Source organism: Urocampus carinirostris, chromosome 4, assembly GCF_059441175.1.
Source record: "Urocampus carinirostris isolate Australia breed hairy pipefish chromosome 4, RoL_Ucar_1.0, whole genome shotgun sequence".
In the NCBI taxonomy this organism is placed as follows: Eukaryota; Metazoa; Chordata; class Actinopteri; order Syngnathiformes; family Syngnathidae; genus Urocampus; species Urocampus carinirostris.
The window spans coordinates 42,620,460-42,643,004 of NC_142352.1; the positions used below are offsets into that span (position 1 = coordinate 42,620,460).

The 22,545-nt window shown below is 38.0% G+C and overlaps 2 protein-coding genes across 2 annotated transcripts in view; both read right to left on the bottom strand.

Annotated features, from left to right (window-relative positions):
- Window positions 1–1,731: 1,731 nt before the first annotated feature.
- On the bottom strand, window positions 1,732–3,050 carry LOC148367631 (protein ZBED8L-like). The gene is made up of 2 exons (XM_088334898.1): window positions 1,889–3,050; window positions 1,732–1,802 (listed from the first exon to the last, which is right to left on the bottom strand). Exons 1-2 carry the CDS (start codon window positions 3,048–3,050, stop codon window positions 1,732–1,734), a joined length of 1,233 nt encoding a protein of 410 aa, XP_088191024.1.
- A 12,548-nt stretch (window positions 3,051–15,598) lies between these two features.
- Window positions 15,599–22,545, bottom strand: part of mafa (MAF bZIP transcription factor a) — a 103,713-nt gene continuing 96,766 nt past the window's right edge. The window contains exon 3 of the mRNA XM_088334626.1: window positions 15,599–16,419. The gene's annotated coding sequence lies outside the window, so the exon portion shown is untranslated. The remainder of the gene's footprint in view (window positions 16,420–22,545) is intronic.

A 22,545-nucleotide genomic window follows, 5' to 3' on the forward strand; every position in this document is an offset into this window, starting at 1 on the left:
TTAGAATTATCTTTCCTACCGTTAATTTGTTTGCATTACATGGAATAAAATAGTTTAATAAGAACTGTTATGATCCCAGCATGTGCTGCTTTTTATAGGTGGAAATAACCGTGTTCTAAGACTACAAAATGATTTGCATGCAAAGAGACTAGCAGAGCTGACAAAATGGCACTGTTTCACAGTGTTTGCACAAGTACTTCTCCTTTGCTTCGTTATACCCGCCGCCTACTTTCTCTGTTTCATGACACACCTTCATAAGCACCATCCCCCATCCACCACTTTACGCTCCACTCTTGCCTGGAGGCCTGCGCTTGCATGCCAAGAGGCTCCTTTAAAGCCACAACATCCCCAGCCCCCATAATCTTTGCACACACACACACACACACACACACACACACACACACACACACACACACACACACACACACACACACACACACACACACACACACACACACAGTCTTATTTTTGAGTTCCCATTGAACTGTGACACACACCACTTGACAGGTGACACAGTACACTTGATGTTATCGGGTCCAGCCCAGAGATTTATCCTCTTGAGTGATGAGAGACTGTCACTGCATTGTTTATCTAAGCTACCCAATGAAAGTGAGGAAAGTGGCATGGGAGGAATAGTTCCATTGGAGCTTTTTGAGGTGAGATAGAAATCAAGACGCTAAATTGGACGAATTGAAGAGGTGGGCTATGCAGCAACAGTTTAACAAAATCTTGACACAAGTCAAGTCACATTTATCCGTAGAGCCCTCGATCTCAAAGGACTGACTGCATAGACCACAATTACACCACCCCCTAATCCAGGGGTCGGGAACCTTTTTTGCTGAAAGAGCCGAAAAAACCCAAATTTTAAAATCTAATCCTAGGAGAGCCATATGTATATTTTAATACCAAAAACAGCTAAATGGAAGAGGAAAATCAACGAGTTTATAGTATAATAAGACAGAATTTATTTTGAACAACATTGTAAGTTAATAACAAAAACTAACAATTATTTATAATTATAACAATCAACTGGTCTGAGGTTTTATTCATATCTGTCCATGTTTACTTGCCCGCTCTGCTTGTTCACCGCTGTCTGAGGCCCTCAGGTCAGCAATTTCTTATCTAAATCGAAGAAGACCAACAATATATATATTATAATAAGACTCTGTTATAACACGTTGTTCAAAATAAAATTAAAGGTATTTATTGATAAGAAAAGTACTTCTGACTTACTATTAATGCGACTTTTGGTGTTGCATGGTTTTGCTGATGGCTTTGTAGTCCGGTTGGTAGGTGGTGAGGTTCAGCTTCATGCAGGCGTTTAGGCTTCCATCTTTTAAACGTGATCGCAGGTTGGTTTTGATGTGTTTTAGGTGTGAGAACGACTGTTCGCATGCATATGTAGATCCAAACATGGTCAATACAGCAAGACTCACACGCTGCAGTGTTTTGTACGTGACGGGAAGCGCGTTCCAGGTTTTGACAATCAGCTGGTCTGCGCGCTGAAGTCTGTCCATGTCTGTCCATTTGTGTTTGCCTGCCAGCTCTGCTTGTTCTCGTGCAAGGGTTTCCAAATCTTCATTCAGTGACTTGAACTTATTAACCCACATGTCTGTGGCCTTCAGGTCAGCAACTTCTACTTCAAAATCTCTGACAGAGACATTGGGGATGAAACTCAGGTTTACTTTGTCCAAATCACACTCGTGCGGATGAGTGATGAATTGAAAAAGACTAGTGTTCTGACGAAAGTCCCCAAAGCGTGCTTTGAATGACGTCAGGAGAGAAGATGTGAAAACTGCGAGCTGATGGAGATCAAAATGTTCAGGGGAGTCACTTGCTGTGCACTCATCTTTAAATACTTTCAGTTTTTCAAAGTGTAGTAAACGACCAGTCTCAATATCCGCAGTAAAGATTTCCAGCTTGTTTTGAAATGCAAAGACTGCCTGTTGAAGGGATAAGACTGTATTTCCAATGCCTTGCATTTTCACATTGAGATGGTTCAGATGTCCAGTCATGTCCACAAGATAATAAAACTTGAAGAGCCACTCAGTGTCCGCTAGCTGGGGATACTCGATGCCTTTCATTTGAAGAAAACTCCGTATTTCGCTCAGGCAAGCTGCAAAACGGCTAAGCACCTTCCCTCTTGACAGCCAACGCACATTACTGTGCAAAACAAGACCGGGATAATTATTCTCCACTTCATCCAACAGTGCTTTAAACTGGCGATCGTTTAAAGCTCGGGCAACAATAAAGTTGACCACCCGAATGACCAGTGACATCACGTCATCAAGCTGCTTGTCACATATTTGCGCACAAAGTGCCTCCTGATGTAGAAAACAGTGGAAGCTGAGGATGGGTCTGTTCTCCTGCTCACGAAGCAGCGCTACAAATCCTCTGTTTTTCCCCACCATGCACGGAGCACCATCGGTACACACAGAAATAAGTTTATCCATTGGTAGATTCTTTTCATTTGCAAACTCCATGAAAGACTTGAATAAATCCTCTCCTCTCGCCGTCCCTTTTAGTGGCAAAACGGCAAGACTTTCCTCACGCAGCGAGTCACCGTCAACATAGCGTGCAATAATACTGAACTGGGATAAATGACTGACATCTGTTGATTCATCCAAAGCGAGGGAAAAAAACTCTGCTGCATTTATGTCATTCACTTGTTTTTTCTCCACTTGTTTCGACATCATGATGGCACGATCGTGCACAGTTCTTGCTGAAAGAGGCATATCTTTTATCCGTTTGATTATTTTATCTTTATCCTTAAAGTCGTCAAAAAGCTCGTTGGCCACATCAAGCATGAATGATTTGGCATAATCGCCATCTGTAAACGGCTTCCCGCTCCTCACAATTGCTAAAGAACCAGCAAAGCTAGCAGAGTTAAAATCACCTTGTTTGGCCCATACACGGAGCTGCTGCTGACTCGCCTGGACTGTAGAAAGTAGTTCTTGACAGGCCTTCTTTCTCTTGTCTCCCACTGGATATTTCGCTGAAAACGTGGCATGGCGTGTGTCGAAGTGTCTCTTTATATTTGACCGTTTCATCGAGGAAATGTTATCATTGCATATAAGACACACTGCACAACCTGCTCTCTCAATAAAGGCAAATTGCTCTGTCCATTCCTGCTGAAACGTACGGTAATCTTCATCGCTTTTCCTTTTCGTCATCTTGATTAGAAGGGTTAACCCTGCATAAAAAAAGCCAACCAAAAACGAAAGGAAATATTTCTTCTTTGCTTCAAAATGACTTGTGCAGATTGTTGTAAATTATCAATTAAAATTAGACTTTCCGGGTAGCGGACCTTCCCGCTCACCGGAGAACAGATTGGCTCTTCGCTGCGTGCCTGAACGAAAAGTTGCAGGTGAAAATATATATAAATTAAAATGTGTGTATTTATTTTTTTTTTTTTGACATGTTTTTTTCTGACTTTATTATTATTATTAATTATTTTGCTAAAGTAACATTATTAGTAAAATTTGTTTCGTTCAGAAATTTTCAGAGAGCCAGATGCCGTCATCAAAAGAGCCATATATGGCTCGCGAGCCATAGGTTCCCGACCCCTGCCCTAATCTGAAACCGGCATGCGGACAAGGATAAACTGAAAAGCATCAGCATGACAGAAGAGATTTGTCCTTTGTTGTGTCTTATCTGCAAACTGAAACCCCTGAAAAAATGAGATTTGAAAACAGCACTGCAAATTTTTTTGAAAAGTTATTTCATTTTTGAAACAGTTCCCTATCTTGTCCAAATTAGATGAGCAGGAAGCTCTTAAAATAAACATTATAGTAATTCTGCACAAATATATAGACTAATATTTCAGCAATATTATTTTGTATAATGTACAATATTTTTGGAAGTGAAAAATCTGAAATGATAACTGCTTTGTATTATCAATTAACTGTGATGATTAAAACTGAATGAAAATATAGACTAATATAATTATTTCAGCAATATTATTTTGAATGATGTGCAATATTGTTGTGAACTGAAAAATCTTGAAGTAATAACTGATTTGTATTACCAATAAACTGTGATGATTAAAACTGAATGAATATATAGATTTATATTATATTTTTGTCGCTGATTTACAATGTCAACCTCGATAACACTAAATTTTGGGGACCCATAGATCTCTGTAGGGACCCATAGATTTTTGAGCATGCGAGTCCCCGGGACCCATCACTTTTCACAGGTAAAATGAACACTGAAGTAGCCACGTGAGGTCCACCCCCTCGCCTCGATGTCTGGAGAATCTCAAAACAACAGAGAGCGTTTATCAAAACAATGCCTGACGTCCTTCGTCAGAGTCCTGTTCAAAATTCCCCAGCCAAAACATTCCGAATTTGGAACAGCGTGACCTGAAGCCCACTCAGTTAAAATCTTCATTGCACTCGATAAATGTAACTTGTGTTTAATCGTATAAAATCCTTTATAGTAAAATGTATAAAATCCTTCAATGGATACATAAACACCTACAAATGTCATATAAATAAATGAAGAAAATAAATGAGAACTTGAACAGAACTGTTGAGAAACATGGCAACAATTTTAACATTTACAAACATTCCACCCAAAATTCAAACCCTTTTCAATCCTTGAAAACACAACATTAAAATGAAAGCATTCTTAAGGATTCAAGCACCCATAAAAACCCTAAATTTACCACTGTAATTTGAGTTGCCAATTAGCTCTTGCTAAACTATATGCTAAACATTGGCTGAAAAAATTGTTTTTGTTTCTCTTCCCTGCCATATGAATTAATTAAATAAAAAACAATGTTGGATACAACTTTTTCCCCCTGATAGCAGTTCAATTGCTCAACTTTTTAGTGGTTAAATATATATAATATAATACCGATACCTTTGGCATTTTTGACAGACAATATTTTCCTCCAATAACCTAAGTTTAATTAAGGTTTATATTTCCAAATACAGTATTGCATTTTCCCTTAAAGTTGTATAAAAATGAAAGACAATTATATATTATTCTTATTTAAACTTTTGTATTATACAACAGCCACAAGAGCGCTGTCAAAAAGCCATGAAATGTCTAAATTCATTAACTCACAGGTTCAAACATTTCATAACTAAAATATGTTTTGCTCAAATATTATTATTGGCTCATCTGTAGCCTCAACCTCATTAAAAACAGTCTTCAAGGAGTTAAACTAAGATTTGAAAATTCAAAATACACAGTGATACCTCGGTACTGGACTATGATCTGTTTGGAATCGGTTTATGAACCGAATTGTTTACGTACATAAACATTTTTTCTCACACATAGGAAATTTTACACATCCCTACGCATTCCAAAATACTCAACATATTAATGAAAGTGGACCTAAATAACCAAAAATACCCAAAAATACCCAAAATATAAATTGATCATTGCTTTTACCAGTTTCCTCATTTCCTTTCCCTTATCACTAGAGCTGCAACGATTAGTTGACGTCGTCGACAAAAAAAAAATTGAGTTGACAATCAATTTAACTGTCGCCTATTGTTACCAGACACATCTTTCAGACAGAGTGAGGTATCTGTACATTGATATAATCTCTGGTGAGTGTTGCTCATGTACAATAGCTTTTCTGTCCTAGCGCTAATGTATAGAAATGCCTGGTTCAACATCGAGTATGAGTACCAAAACCTTTAAAGTTTGGAAGCATTTTAGCCTTGATACCGTCAGTAAAAAGATGACTGACGTTTGCAAAGTACACTGTGTGTATCATGGCAGTAACTCAGTGATGCACAGAAATTTAAAAACAACAGTCAGATATTTGAATTACCATAAATTCCGGACTATAAGCCGCTACTTTTCTCCCCAAATGTTCAGCCCTACATTTTGTTTCTTTGGATTACTTTCAACAGGACCCCGACTTTAAAAGTCTGCATCATACGATAATTACGGGTATAATTTGCTAATTGTGATGTCAGCTGTGGTTCTGAAATTGTATACTATCTATGAAGTTACAATCGTGGAATTACAGTGTCGCCCAGGTTAAACTTGTGGCTGTGTTGCAAATATAACTACGCGCGCCCGTGGCTTGTACACGGGTGCGGCTTGTATAAGTACAAAAGCACCAAATCACTCAAAAGGTGGTGGGTGCGGCTTATAGTCCGGTGCGCTCTATAGCCTGGAATTTACGGTAAACAGAATCTGACTCAAGTAACATTCAACACAATAGGGTTTCGATGACATGCATTATACATTTTATACACACATATTACATAATAAGATAATTTTAGCATTATGCCAGACTGTGCCTGACAAACGTAGTTAAAAACTAAATGCATGTAGTCCAAAGAACAAACATCGGAACCGTATTTTCCGGACAATAAATATACTTTGGCCGGTGGTGCAACTTGTAATCCAGGTGTAACTTGAATATGAAATTTATAAGACATTATTGCATTTAGCGATTTGGAGTGAAACTGATAGTTTGGTAAGCATGCTATTTACGCTTCAGATATCTGAGTAACTCTTAATATGTTATGTTGTAACTGACATTACTAGACTTGTCAATCGGGTAATTTTTGTTTACTATTAACTTGTACAGCAGCTTGTTCTTTATTTTTATTTTTTACTTTTTATTTTTTTCAATATCGTTCAAGATGGTATATATGTTTTTGATACAATACAAATTACCCCAAAAATGTGACTTCTGCTCCATGTGCAACGTATACAGTATGTCAATAAGTGAGTACACCCCATACATTTCTACAGAGATTTCCTCATTATGTTGAATTAAACAACCTTGAAGATTCATTGCTTTGACACAATGAAAGATAGTCTGTGTATGGCTTAAATAACAGAGTAAATTAATTTTCCCCTTCAAAAAACTCAAATATGCTAGCTAAGCCCCTTTTTACAAAAGTGAGTACACCCTCAAGTAAAAGTTCCTGAAGTTTAACACTTTGTGCGGCCACCGTGATCTTGCATAGCCACTTTAATCCTCCTGGCCATGGATTTCACCAGAGCGTTGCAAATTCCCACTGGAATGCTGTTCCACTCCACTATGACACTATGGCTAAGCCGGGGGGTATTCGAGACCTCTTGCTTCTGCACCTTCTGTTTGAGGATGCCCTTTAGGTGTTCTATTGAATTTAGATCTGGAGACATGCTTGGCCAGTCCATTCCCTTTACCCTTAGCCCCTTTAGAAAAGCCTTGGTCACCTTGGAAGTGTAATTGGGGTCATTTTTGGAGGGAGGGGATCATTCTCTGCTCCAGTTTTTCACAGTACATTACCAAGTTTGTTTTCTTTAATTAAATTTAACTCCCCAATTCCAGTTGCACTCATGCAAAATCTTGAAGTGATAACTGATTTGTATTACCAATAAAATGTGATGATTAAAACTGAATGCATATATAGATTTATATTATATATTTGTCGCCGGTTTAAAATTCCAACACCGATAACACAAAATTTTGGGGACCCATAGATCTCTGTTGGGACCCATAGATTTTTGAGCATGCGAGTCCCCGAGACCCATCACTTTTCAGAGGTAAAATGAACACTGCACTAGGGTAGTAGGGGCACCATTTCCGGTAGTGTGTCTTGGGCAAGTACAGCCTGGTAGTGCCCATCCCTCTCCAGGTCAACACATACAAATTATTTACATGAACAAATACTACTTTTCTCTAACAGAATCACTTGAATGGGCACCTGAAGCATGGAGTGATTGATGATCATCCTTCCTAAGCCTTTGTTCCACAATAATATTGATGGTCAAGAAACCCCTTCCCGGCACCAATCCAAAAAGTAGTGCATTCATAAAAGTGAAACCTTTTTGCTTAAAACTTGAGTGACTGCCATTGCCTTTTAAATTCAGTACTTCACACAAACGTCCTTTGTTTTGCCTCAAAAATATTGGAGGGTGGGTGAAATGTAGAGTTGCCTGTCCCATCTAAACCTTCCATTAGCACAACTGCCACTGTGAATATGCACTTATTGATTATCATTATTATTCTGTTTTCAATGTTATTTTATACTTTTGCACATTTTTTACATTTCATTTTGATTTACTTGCATTGTAAAGAGAAGCCCTCCAATTTGGTTTTACTTGTATAATGACAATAAATGACATTCATTCATTCACTCATAACGTTTGTTGTGATCGGCGGTTGGGATTAAAACATGTTGCAATGTTATATTTCTTTACTAGAAAATTAAAGTCTGTGCATTAATATACACATTTGCTTGTTGACTCAAAATATAGTGTTATTCTGAATACGTAAAATATTACAACTAAAGATATTTTCTCTGTTCCTTGGAATTGCAACCCAGCTTAACTGAAAGCTGGGTAAGTGTGTGTTTCTTTGCTACAATAGCAAAGAATAACTCGATGGTTTCCTGATTACCTGTTCTTGGGTTTCATCTGCTTAATTTCCACGTGGAGCCTGCGAGAAGGTACATTTCGGTAAATTTCGCAAACAAATCTAAGCCAGTAACATAAGGAAAAACAAAATATCTAATAGCCATATATAAACACTTTAGAATCAATCATAAATAAAGTCTGCATTTTGAAGCAAAACGGAAGTCTCCCTTGTTTTAATTTGGAGATTACTGAATACCAACTTCTTCAATATGATGTCAAATCATTTCAAAAATCTGCATCAGAATAAAAACTTTCTAATGTATTTGTAAACACCATTTCCCTGAGTTGGTGCTAACAACAATGGTGTTTTCCTTAAAAAAATAAAAATAACTGTTCTATTCATTGACTTGAAAAGCGCTGTATAAATGAAGACCAATTACATTGAAATTTAAACGTATATTCCTCAAGTTCTCAAGGGATAAATGAATACGGAATGTGTAACAAGTATGATAGAATACCTTCAATGTTTTATACTGGAAGTCGTGCATGATGACATTAGGCTAGCGTGCTAGAGAACATATCGACAAGGCTAGGATAACAAGGCCGCGTAAATTAGAGAAAAAGGGTGCTGGGTGGTCAATGGGCTCTCCAGTGTAAATTCTTATTCCTTCTGCTTTATATGACTCGTTTCTGGTTGCACCATACCATAGAGTGACACAGAGTGGTCTAATATTACCCAACGTGCTTTTAAGAACAACTACTTGTTATTCAAACTACACGTCAATAAACCTTAAGTGGGTCCGACGTTTGCTGACTTTAAAAAAAAAGATAACGTGTCAGTAGAATCCTTTGAAACCAATACTTTCCTTGTCTCAATCATTGATCACATCATCTTTTTTTGACTTTAAAAAGTTTTCCGAAAATTGGCAAATAGCTTGAGATTTGACAAAGTACATGTGGTAGAAGTGCTGTTTACTATTTAATGAACTGTTTGCAACTCTAAACAATAAAGCACAACAACAACATTTATTGTTACAATAATCATTTATTAAAGGTAAAATATCTTTAGCAGGTTAAAAATTAGACATGTCCTTCATGACCAAGAACGCCTTGGGATTTAACACATGGTTCAAAATAAGCACTCTGAAATCAGACATTTTCACCCAACATCCCTCATTGTAATAAAATGACACATCCAGTTTACCAGGGTGGAGGCAGTTTTGTCAGAACATTGGTTTGGAATTGAATTTGTTTAACGTGTTACTAAATCGCCTTTACCGGTGGCTCAATTTTTTGTGTAGTATTGCATCATTTTTTGTAGATCTCCTTCCCAAAATAGCAGCACACTTAACAGCTGGTGATCATTTTTGCATGATATTAAGTATATGTATTCAGCATTCAATTGACCTTTTTCCCCCAATATTATTTAATCAAATTTAAGACTCTAAGGACCCGCAGTTTACATCAATTATGTTGAGATAAATGTGAGCTCACCGCAGCCCTCCCAAACCACACAAAAGCATACACAAAATTCAACCAAAACATGATTAATGGTACTTTCCTGTCACAGTCCTACATTTACGAAATGTACAAACTTGGATTAATAGTACAAGCAGAGGACTGTAAATGTCAGACCGATGCATCAGTATGAAAACATTACCAGTAAATACACATCTTCTTTTCATGATTTACAAACCATATGCTTTTTCATTTTTCATGTGTTCTCTTTCCTCCCCTCCCATGCCATTTGATAATTTTGGATTACAAAAGTACCTGAACAAATTGCTTGTATATGATCATGCATAGGTATTTGATATTTACAACCTATTTACTTTTCAGAACAATCTATTTTCAGTTTAGACTTCCTATATTTATTGTATGGTTTTTACATGGGGAACAAATGGGGTTTATGGCACACCTTACATGCATGTTCAGTAAGAATGAATGCTTCGATGACCTACAGCATGAGCGTGTCACAATCTTCTACAGGTATGGAAAAAAGTGTACCTCAGTTACTAAATATTTGACCAGTTGCAAAACATTGCATAAGACATACTATTTTTTACACACCAGTTTCTGTGAGCAGGGTACTTGGAAAAGTTAATTCATGATGGTAACTGTGCCGTGAAAGGAAAAGCCAATAGGGAAGAGCATGCACAGAGTTGGGGAAGGACATTAAGCTGTACCCATATCTTTCTCCCTCTGTCCAGTGAAAACAACGTGTAAAAAGACACATCACCATCCATCAGTAGACAAACCGAGAGGGTTTTTCATCAGGGATTTCACCGTTCGGGTGGATTACAAAAACCTGGGAAATAAAGGCATCCTTTGGAACATTTTCTATACAAAAGCATTTAGGGAAAATGTTTGGTTATTTGAAAATCAATCACGAGAAACTATAATAAAGTGTTATATCAATATGTACATTGAAGCATTTTTGGGTGTAAAAAAGGAAGACATGGATATAGTTAATAAGCACTGTGTTTATGATTCATGGCTACGTAACCTCTCGGGGTATTGCAGTCACAAAATATATTGCTCAGTAAGTAAGAAACACATCAGCATCATTTCTCAGTTCTCCCCACAAGTGCAGGTCCATCGCCCGCGCTCAGCCTCTCGTATAGGAAGCACCGTGTCCTCACTGGGGGTCCATAAGCACTCCATTTCACATAACCGCCTTTGATAAAGGAGGCAAGTGGCTCCAGGTGCATGTTAATGTGCTTTCCCATGAAGCTTATCTCAGAGCGGGGTCGCACAGGCCAAGTGGCGAGGGGCTGATCGCCATTGCAATAAGACCCTGGAAGCTGTTAGCATAGCTTACGACCCCGCTGACAATAACGTGGCCGGCTCAGGGCCTACTATTTTGAATAATCAAAAGTCTTTATTCACGCCCATGTGGGAAATAATATCCACCTTTACAACAGTTGAGGGCACACTCAAATTATGGTCTAATAATGGAGATGGGGGCCCATTGTGATGTGAGATGAGGAGACTTAATTGACCACCAGCAGCAGTTTTTATACTAAGTACAGTCCATGATCATAATGACTGTCTTCATTTATTTTAATTCTATTTAGATACCAAAAAGGTCTACAGCAAACTGGTTTACAATTAAACTGTATTTGCCGGAATACAGAGTAGATGTTGCCTTCAGCTGAAAATGCATATGACCTAACCTTTTTCATGGACAGAAGATGATGATGATGTGAGTTTTTAGTAAAGATGAAATCATTTCAGGCAGAGGAACGACCCTAGTTTTTAGCTTAAAAAAAAAAAAAAAAAAAAAAAAAAAAGATATTTTTTGACAAAGGAGGTCCCACCAGTTATTTGCAAAGTACTTACATTTCTTTAACAAGTAGAGGAAAACAATGAAATTGTTTACCTGTGAAGCACAATGTAACAAGACATTGCGTACGCAAAATAATTGCTTTATGTTTCTTACACTTATTGTACAAAGTACAAGAAGGAATTTAATAATGTAGCTTTGCATTTGAAAGACAACAATGTTTTCAAATATATGGTTTTAAGTGTTGCACAAAAAGCCTGGTATTTGAGGGTATGTAAATACATATTTACCATTACACAAATGTTTATTTTAGGTGAATGTTTTCAAAATACTTTCTGAATAACTGTGATGTTTAGTCCGTTTTCCCTTGTACAAGTATACGTTTATGTCCCATCAATAGTAAACCTTTTCAAAAAGTGTTATTTATAGTCTGGAAAATTATGCAATTGTTGCAAATTAATGTTCCATTCCCTTTATACATTACATTTTTGAAGCAAGCATTGTGTAGTTTTCATATTGAAACAGACAGGTTTATTTTTTAGTTGCATTATTGATGTGGTAATTTAATAGGCAGTAGGTGCTTATGAGTGGTGACAGACACTTTTAGCTCAATGGTAAATGATGTAAAACCTGTGTTGAACCTTGAGCATCTCTGTATTCTTAAATGGAAGGATTACACCTTGTTCACGGCAGGCAGAATACAATGCATCCTTGCCTATCCTCTTAAGTTACTTTACTTTACATTATGAACCCTATCATCCAGCAAGCAGTCTCAAAAGCCACTGATCCTCTGCCTCGAAAGTAGCAAGCCATCTTGCATTGTCATAAATACACCTGTGTCAGCCACCAGGAAGTCTATTTGATGTCTGTTTTGTTTTTCACACTTTATTTGAGCTTCATCAATTGTGCTTTCAAGCATTTCAAGCCCAGTAATTCAAACCGGTCAGAAAGCAGACCGTACAGCTTAACATTGCAAGGTGGAACACCACCTGTCAGCGCCTTCTGGGCATTTATTTGTATCAACTTTTTTCTGATGATTGTATGTATTCAGAAATCCTTCTCTTTCTTGCTCTTAACAAAGTCAATATGTGTTTGCCTTGATACTGGAGAATTCCTCTGTGGTGGCACGCAAAAAGGGACATTTGGGTGCATGTGTTTTTCAAAATTGCCATATGATTTGGTTTTAGATAATTCATCAACTGCATCACTCTCATATTTGGCCACAGGCTGCTTATTTATTTATTCAATCCGATTTTCTGTAATCTTGCTTAAGTCATCTGGGGCGATAACACGTTGAGGAACTTAAATTTATAACTGCTGTATAAACATAAAAACTTGGGCTTTAAAAAAATGAGCATGAGAAGTAAAGCAATATACAGTGAATTAGCTTTTCCATCCACAAGGTTGGGGATCAAGAGTGGAGCTATTGCCATTAGTTGCCCCACCTTTAATCCTTTAACCTTTGACCCAGCTACCACAAATGTCGGGTTCTAGGTCACTGTTAATCGTCAAGACACCCACCAGACATCAGCCACTTTGTGTCAGTGTGGCAGCAACACAATATCCTTATGATGTGAGGTTAGTTTCATCATTGTCCTTCCTGCAGAGCAAACATCAAGTATGTCATCAATGAACTAGTCTAGTCTAGACGCATTTATGATAATCATAGTAGGTTTTTTCTTTACTTATTATCTATATGCAAGGCATCCTCATTGTAAAATCAGCTTTAGTCGTCCACCAAGCCTGGGATGACTATGATTAAGTGTTTGGACGGATGGATGCTGGTTGACTAGTTGAAAGAACAGTTTGGATGATCAATCCAATAAAGAGAAAATAAGTCAATTAGCTAAAAGTGCACAGGAGTGGACCATAACTTTAAATCTGACGGACACTTATCCACCCCAATCACGGAAAAGTGCATAAACAATATTTATCAGTATGTCCGTCCACAGTAAATATGATTACAGCATTTGGAGCAATGGGAAACTAAATCGATGAGATGATTTACTGATAGGTCAATAATCGTTTCAATTTAATGGGAAATGGAATAGTAGAAATGGGCTCAAGATGGAAGAGGAAGCTGATTAAGTAGAACACAGAAAAGGGATGCAAAAAGAGAAAAATAAACTGAGGTTGATTCTGCATCCATTGAATTTCTTTTCATTTGCATCCTCACAACACCCACATATCATGTCAATATACCTACAATATAGCCAATCAGGTAATGTTTCTTTGACCTGTAATTATGCTAACAGCTTATTGTTTGCACACTGAACATTCCCATTATGTTGAGGATCTGTTTACATACTGCCTTGCTCTTGGGATCTATCTGTATGTGTGTATATTATTTTGTTTGTTTGTGTCTGACAGGAAAAATGACATTCTGCAGTGTGTGTGTTTACATACATCTTGAGCCTAGTCAGTATCTTGGAACCAATGTTGGAATGACCCAAAATTATATATGTTCTCGGATATGTCCACTTTTTGTGCATAATGCCCGTGTTTTTTTTTTTCTTTTTTAACTTGTTCTTTCAAATGTTTTTTTTTAATGCAAACCCGAGAAGTTGGGATGTTTTAATTTAAAATTTAGTTCAAGGCATTTTTTGTTTGTAAAATAATAAAAAAAAAACTTATATTGAACGAAAATGGTATGCCGTCTGCCAGATTAAATACATTTTCTTATTTTACGTCATTTTCTCATTTTACAAGTACATTTAAAATAAGGATCAAACTTTTTCAGTGGATAGGATTCTAGCTTATTTGTGGTACTTTGCACTCCTGTAACAAGATGTAATTGTGAAATACGTCATCAGGGTATGTATTGTTTTAGATTGTTGGCTTTGCATACAAGGCTTTGGTTAAAAAAATACAATGTATGTATCCTCTTTTTTTAAATTCTAAATTTATGCCTGGGTTTGCATCTTTACCCATTTGAGCGAAGTAGTCATCAAGTAGGACAATAAAGTCATTACAGCAGAGCGTGTTAGCTGCAAAACGTGCTAGCAGTTCAAGGTCAGTTAAGGATTTAAACGTTTTAATGTTTTCTGTTGGTCACAAACAATGACTTTTAAGAGCAAACGGACCAAAAGTTCACTTGACCAAAAAGTTGAATGTTGTTTCGCTTCAGAACACAGCTTTGGTTTTGGACTTTTTTGGCAGCATGCGGACTCGCTGAGATGTACAAATCCCTTTGACGTGGGGTGAATGGACAGCTGCTGGCAGGATGCCCTGTACCACTTTGTAAGCTGCCATTTAATTGGCGCGCCCCAGTTTGCCTGCCACCCACGCACAATGTGGCCAGGTTCTGTGAGACACCAAAAGTGAGACCACGTGCCCCCTTTTGAAAAAGACCTTTCAACTCTCTGCCACTTATTCTGCTGAGGTGCAACGTTCGTTATTGGAATAAGTGAGTTAAATTGTCTTGAAGTGTGATACTTGTGAGGAGAAGTGGTGGAACGATTAAATCCCAACTCGACATGAAGCATCTCTGGCTATGCAGTGTGGAAATACTGTACATATATGGTGTAATTGAACAGTGCTTCTTTTCGGTTGCGAACCTTCAAGCATGAGCTAGCTTATTTCACTGTGCGTCATATGGTTTTGTCCACCCATACCATCCAACAATGAGAATGGTGGTCTTAGTGGCATGCAGCAGGAAAGCGGATTGACAGATTTGGTAAAAAGTGACAGGCGCTTCCGTGCAGATCACTCACTGAGAGGTAGGGTATGTAAATGGTGGTAGTGGGGCCGTTCAATTCCCCTTTGAGAGTGTAAGGTTGTGTCTCATTCCTATTGAGGTTATCTGTCAGTCCATTAGGTTCTCTGTCCACAAAAAATGAAGAATTCCCTGTTTACATTGCATCATTTTTTGAATCTCCTCCCAGCTCTTTTTGGAACAATTACATTTTTAACGAAGGGACGATCTGATTATTATGATTAGAGATAACTATTTTTCCAAGTCACGTTGAACACAGATGCTTCCCTTTTGACCATTATTTCATTATTATAGGTAGAAATAATGTGTGATATAACCTTATTATGTCACAATCTTGCCTACAAAAAATGCCTTTTTCTAAGATCATAATACAGGCTAGCAAAAACACATAATTGTGTTTTTCTTATTCAAGAAAATGAAAATGGTTTCTTAAATATCCACATGTGGATGTTGATGTCTATAATACAGCCGTGAGGAGATGCTATGATACACGATATAGCTTATCATGTTTCATGCTTCGGTTTTTCTATATACATGTGGTAAAGCGGAAACTGGTGGGCGAAGACCACACGAGTAATAATTGGAAATAACTTTTGCTTTTTTTACAGTCCTGAAAGGCAGAGAAGAAATTATACTGACGATGATAATTACACGTTGTCTGGAGCAAGTAGGATTGTGTCTTTGTGTGGAAAATGGTGGGCCATGAGGACTATACACAGTCATGAAGGTTTATGGGATGTTGAGAACAACTTGGTATGTCGCCCGCATTAAGAGTGCGGGTATGGTTTTATGATCAACTATTTACACAAGCATGCATTAGTCAAGTTCCTGCTGAAGGAAACAAAAAATAGTCCTCCCAATGTCACTGTCTCTCGAGTGCAGTCTTTTTCTTTTTCTTCTTTTTTTCCTGTTTCGTAGAAAAGTAAGGTGGATGTAAAATATCAGGGAACAAGTCCGAAGTAGCAATTTTAAGGAATTTCAGCAGGTCAGTCTTTCGTCTCCCCAGTGAAGACATGTTTCAATGTTGTGCTTTTTTGGTGTCTTCTTGTGATTGACCGTCCTCTCTGATGTCCTAACTGCTTGGTTATGGTGATGTCTGAAAAAACAAAGAAGGGAGAGAGAGAAAACAGACAGGGGAAAAAAAGGTGGTTATTCAAGTGTGACTCAGACAACCACACTCAGACATGCGTGTCAGGCTTCCATACACCGGCTATAATGTGGAGCATGAAAACCCAAAGACGGCATTGCGAGCTGTAATGTACTTTTGTCTCAGTGTGCAGGGTTTACAGTAACACACAGTGAGTCATGGTCACATTATATAAGGGGCGGAGGGACTTTGCTGTCACCGATGCCAATGTAAAAACAAAGGCCGAGTGACCACCCTGCGAGTGTGCACGGCGAGCCCACTTGGCAGAGATTTGGAATGACAGTGTCATCTGCATGGGGCGGACTTTTCAATCAGCTTCAATTAAGGCCAAAGGTAGAAGAGCGAATTCAACACTGGCGCAACTCCAACAAGTCGGTACACGCCATTATACACTCTTCCTTGATGTTAATCTTTTGTGTTAATTTTCAGATGTTCTTTAACCTCATACGTTGTTAAGGGCAATTTTAGAAAATACTGTGATACCACCTTTCTCCTTTGTTTTGGATGCTTATTGAGCAATTACTGGGTGTTCCAGTAGGTGGAGGGCTACACAAGAGCAGTGACCAAATGGAGATAATTCAGCAAGGGAAGAAGATATTAAACAAAAGGTAATATGCACACCACTTGTTTAGTGGATAGTGTCAGGAACAAACTTCTTTGAATATAATACTTATAATACAGGCAAAAATACTGACATTGTATCATACTTTTGCAAGCATTTAACACGCAGATAATGTGATGTGGCTAGCCTTGGGTCACTAGCGGCTAGCTTCAAACATTCAACACAGGTGTATCTTGAATGTTTTGCAGTTTTCCTTTTCCAACACAGGTAGTATACTGTAAATGATTACACCATTAGCAAGCTCTGTAGAAATCATATTTCAGAATGAATAAAGAGGATTTTCAGATTTTTAAAATGTTTTCATAGTAGCATTTAAGAGTGCCATTGTCAAGTCAAAAGTGTTTCTTAGCCAACTGTATCACTTAAAAAGAAACCACTCACCAAACCCGTTATTACTGGAAGTGTACAGCAGATGGTCCTAATGCACCGTAAAGAACCAAAGAACAGTCAACCTTGTCAATACAAAAATGAGCATTGCTGTAAAGTATTTTCGTTTTATGTCATTTTTGTGTCAGTATCCCATTTTGTAATTTGCTATAAGCTGCTGTAATAAACTATGGATGATTTGTAGCATGTGGTAGCACTGCAATCCTATATTTTGAATACACCGTGCTTAGAGCAAAGAAACTCCCAAAACATGCAAAACTCCAGGGACCAAGGTTTTCCACTCTAAGATTTAACCATTACCATTGATAGTGGGTGGAGACTAAGATAATTAATATTCAATTTTGGCTTGGGCTGTTATGTTATAGCAGTAAAAACCAAATAAAATAAAATCTCTAAGTAAACATTAACCTCGGATAAACTTTTTAGTGCCATTTCGTACATCTGAACGTGTTGCATCCTTTGTTACACAACGGTAACAAAAAGAAGAACATTTAATTCAATCTTCCTGCAGTCTTTTCAATATAAAATATAGTAAAATAAGTTTGTTTGGATTTGCACATTTTTAGTACAATTTTTGCAAAAATATTTCATTGAATTAAGAATTAAGACTAATCTCAAACCTAATTTTAGAACTAAACTTTTATTTGTGTAAATAATTGTTGATCAAATGTTGGACCCATGTATCGCAAATTTTATTGTGGAATTTTGCCCCATTGTCGTGAGCCTTATAATGTAAATCCTATTACAGTGTATCTTAGAGTTCCCACTCCGACTGGTTGCTGTGTCACATATACAGTTGTATCCCTTACATCTGCCCATTTGACAATTCCACTTAAACCACCTATGGCTTCAAGGACACATGACGGCAGCGTCCACTTTCTTGCACAGCCGAGGACCAAGCGAGCAGACAACCTCACCGGAGAGATCACAGCCAAGGGCCTGGGTGGGTTACATCCGTTCTGACAGAAACAGCAGCAGTCAAGATTTGTCAGCTCTTCAAGAGTCAATGCGGTCCCAGGGTGTGTGATAACAGAGTGTGTGATGGGAATGCAGGGCCATTTGGACCTGCAAAGCCAGGTGTTAGCACTTCAGCTCACCGCCTCATCAATAATTGACAGAGGCAAACCAATCAGAACAATTTGCTCCCCGCAGCGAAGTGCTAGAGCAGCCTAACACTGGTGAATCATTAATGAGGCAATTAGCAGAAATGGTTAGACAGTTCGCCCTTTGTGACGCAACTGCCTCAAGTCTTCTCGTATTGGCGCCGCGGATGATGGAGTGAGGATTAGGCCAACACAAGACTAAACGAAGATCACTCCAAGGCGGATCTGAGCCACCTCAGGCTGCAGCCTAACTTGCGGCAGTGCCGGTTCTCAATCTGTTGACCACAGCTCAGAGCGCCAATAATGGGAACAAACCCAATTGGCTATTACCATGGGAGATTGACCTTTATTGGCGGTTGTTACCATCGCACAGACCAACAGATGCCGTCTCCTGGGTGATTCAAGTGTGGGAGAGCCTTTATGGACATGGGTAAAATCGACCTCAGTGACATCACTCAAACATGGGGGGCCGAGATGTAAGGGGGGAACCACAACAACAATAACAGCAAAGTTGGCGTTTGCCTTTGAAGAGCCAAGATCCCGGATTGCTGTTTGAGAGGAAAATCAAAGCCCCGAGGGCTCTCCTCACAAAGCCTCATCGATCAGCCATATTGGAACCATTTTATGGTTTATCAATGCTCTTCTGCCCGCTTTCTCAGCAATGGGTCTAATACATGCTGATTTAATCGTGCAACCTTGATGTCTTGTGCAAACTGCTTTAATGCTAATTACTGCAAGGATATCAGTAAACCACAAACTTTGCTATCTCTTTTAATTGTAAAAGAAAAACAAAAATTCCACCTAATATGAGACACAACATACAAGTGTACATCCAGCTATAAGTAGCAATCAGTTACATGTATAGACAATAAAGGGCACAATTTTAACATTCCCTATGAATGTATCCCAAAAATGGATGACTAGGGTTTCAACTTAAGAAGCTGATTATTCATATATTACAATTAATGTAGAATAATTGTACATAGGAAAAGGTGGTGCATAAAAGTGATAAAAACATGACTTTTTTAATAGCTTTTAAAACTAGCTGCACATCATCGATAAGAGGCTAGGTCAGTCTATGTTGCTGATATTGACACTTGTCTTTTTAATGGCTGCCATCCACTTTTATGGGCCTCTCCGGGTGCCGTTGGGGAAAACAGGAAATTTGGAAGATGGCTTGAGAGAGTCATAAAAGTGCAACCTTTGTGCTTTGAGATTAACGTGTAATTAAGATAGTAAATCAATATTTATTAAGGAGTAATATTAAACAAATGAGAAATAAAGTCGACAACAGAACTGCAACTTTGCCCGGGTGACAGTGATTTATTTATTCCTCGAAAATAAATCAATTGCAGAAAAAGACTAAAAAAAGTACTATAGCTAAATCGAATTCCCTATAAAAGCTTTTATCGATTTACACAAAATGTAACAAACCCAAACATTGCCAGACGTCTTCCGTGCATTGAAAATAATGTTCTGAATCAGTGGCTTAATTATTGATGCTGGGTACAAGAGCATGTTGGCAAAAAGGTTCATACTCTTTTGCTGATGCTTTGTCATGTATTGATAATTTTTCATCTAACAAGCCTGCAAAGTCTTGATCTGTGAAAGATGGAAAAACACGTCAGGGATATTGGAAATCTAAGGCGATATTACAGGAAGTGGAAGCTCTATGGTTTCATTGACGGCCATAATGGAAAGATGAAAACAAAGGAAACATGTTTGGCAAGTTGATTTATACACTTCTTCTTGGTTAAGTAGAGTGAACAGCCATATCAAACCCTGTCAAATAAATAAATATTACCTCATAACCTTCTTTTGTTTCAAACACAAAATATAAGAAATTTCTGAGCAAACTTAGGGCACTGTGACTATAACAAGACCAAATCATGATTCGTAAAGTGTAATAATTCCATACAATGTATTTTTCAGTACATTTCTTTTTCAGATAATTTCCAAGACTGCTGTGCACCTATTATACAGTGTTCTGTAGGTCGTAAATAAAGTAACGATAGTAAAATGAGTCTACAATTTGAATATCATACAAAAGGAAAAAAAAAAAAAACTATGGTTTGCATTAGCGTCTGGTGTGACCAATTTCAAGAACTTCATTGACAGAGACGTGAATTTTTTGTTTCATATTTTGACAACGCAGTGCACATTATATTCCAAATCCAAAACAAGTATGAAAGAAACTAGGAAATAATAGGTCTTGCTGAAAAATATTTCAATTTGAAAAAAAAAAGAAAAATGCATGAACTATTGTATATTTTTTTTTTCCTACTCACAGGTCAAAAGATTTGTAGTATTTTTTACATAACATGAGGCTCTCCTAAAGGTAGCTGAGATGATTGTCCACGATCTTGCAACAACTTGTACTCCCAAAAACCCAAAACATTGTGCTTTGTTACACATATTTCCAGTTACATTTCATTATAAAGTGATAATTTTTTTCGGGATGTCAAAAAATATCCAGACATTGCTGCAAGTTAGATTTTGTTTTGTGTGCACTTATTTCCGAGTAGAGGACAGTATTTTAGTGCTTCTTTCTGGTGCGTTGCGCTGTGAGAGTTTACCCAGCATCCTCGCCGAAGAAGAAATCCAGCTTCTACTTCCTGGTTTGTGTGTAATCATAACAACGTGTACTGTATCGCTAGCTCACTAAGAACTTTGACGTTTTTATTGTTTAATATCTTGTGCATCCATTCAATATTGGTTGGTGTACAGTGTAAAGGAGAGGCGTGCCGTTTCTTTTGAAATGAAAGTGGAATAAGAAAGCTTGATGCTGTTGAGAAAATGGTCGGAACGCTTTTTTTGGCCGTCAGACTTTCTGGACTGGTTTGCAGGCTGCGGGCGTCGTTGATGTCATGCACTTTCCGGACATTTTCAACATCTTACCTAATGTTTACTAATATGTGTACAGTACAAAACAATACAGGTTACTTATACAAGCCTTAAATATACTTATATAAACCATAAACATACAAAATATAGCACCGAAGCAACTGCAGCGGAACGAATTCAACTTACCAATTATCGTCCGAAACCTAACTAATCCGTAGGTAGGGCAGCGTCTGTAGTGCTCATATATTACACTGTACCTCTTTGAAGTGTTTAACTTCATACGGCTCTAATATTCATCCATCCATCCATTATCTGCATTGCTTATCCTCAGTAGGGTCCCGGGGTGCTGGAGCCCATCCCAGGCATCTTTGGGCAGTGGGCAGGGGACAGGCTTACCTGGTTGCCAGCCATTTGCAGGGCACACAAAGACAGAAAAGTCACTTGCTCATTCACACCTAGGGACAATTTGGACTGGCCAATTATCCTGAAATGTATGTTTTTTGGAATTTTGGAGGAAATTGGAGTCCCCGGAGGAAACCCACGCAAGCACCGGGAGAACATACAAACTCCGCACAGGAAGGTTTTGATCCCATGACCTCAGAACTGTGCCGCTAAACCGTCGTGCTGTCCTACAGCTCTAATAATCTGACTTCAAAACATAAATCACATTGTTACGTTGTACTCAATAACATGTTGGAATTGTTGACTTTTGCTTGTATGACTTCTCATAAAAGCAGTATGACGTGTTTTTTTTTGTGTAAAACGGTGAAAACAGCAATAACCTCATTAATGTTAATGAGTATACAAATGTTTCAGTCTGCACGTAATACAAACGTTCCTCTTCTTACTCTTGAGACTACTCAAAAATCATTGTGATCATTATATCAGATAAGTGCAGTTTTACAGGCCACTGGGTCAAGTGGATTGTGACTCAGTGCAGCACTGCGGAAAGTAGACATCGTCATTTAAAGCCAGTCTTTCATCTATGAGTAAAAACCACTGTGGTGGAAACTCTAATCAGATACCCTGCACCATGCACACACATTGTTATTTATCACTTATAGACGATAAAACGTGTACATTATGATGGACCGCTCAGGAAGATCCAGAGGGGGTTTT

Excerpts from the sequence above, each read along its gene's own strand:
- LOC148367631 (XM_088334898.1), bottom strand. The coding sequence starts at position 3,050 with ATGAAACGGTCAAATATAAAGAGACACTTCGACACACGCCATGCCACG. Across the intron at positions 1,803-1,888 it reads TACTGCGGATATTGAGACTG|CTCGCAGTTTTCACATCTTC; the intron begins GTCGTTTACTAC and ends GATCTCCATCAG.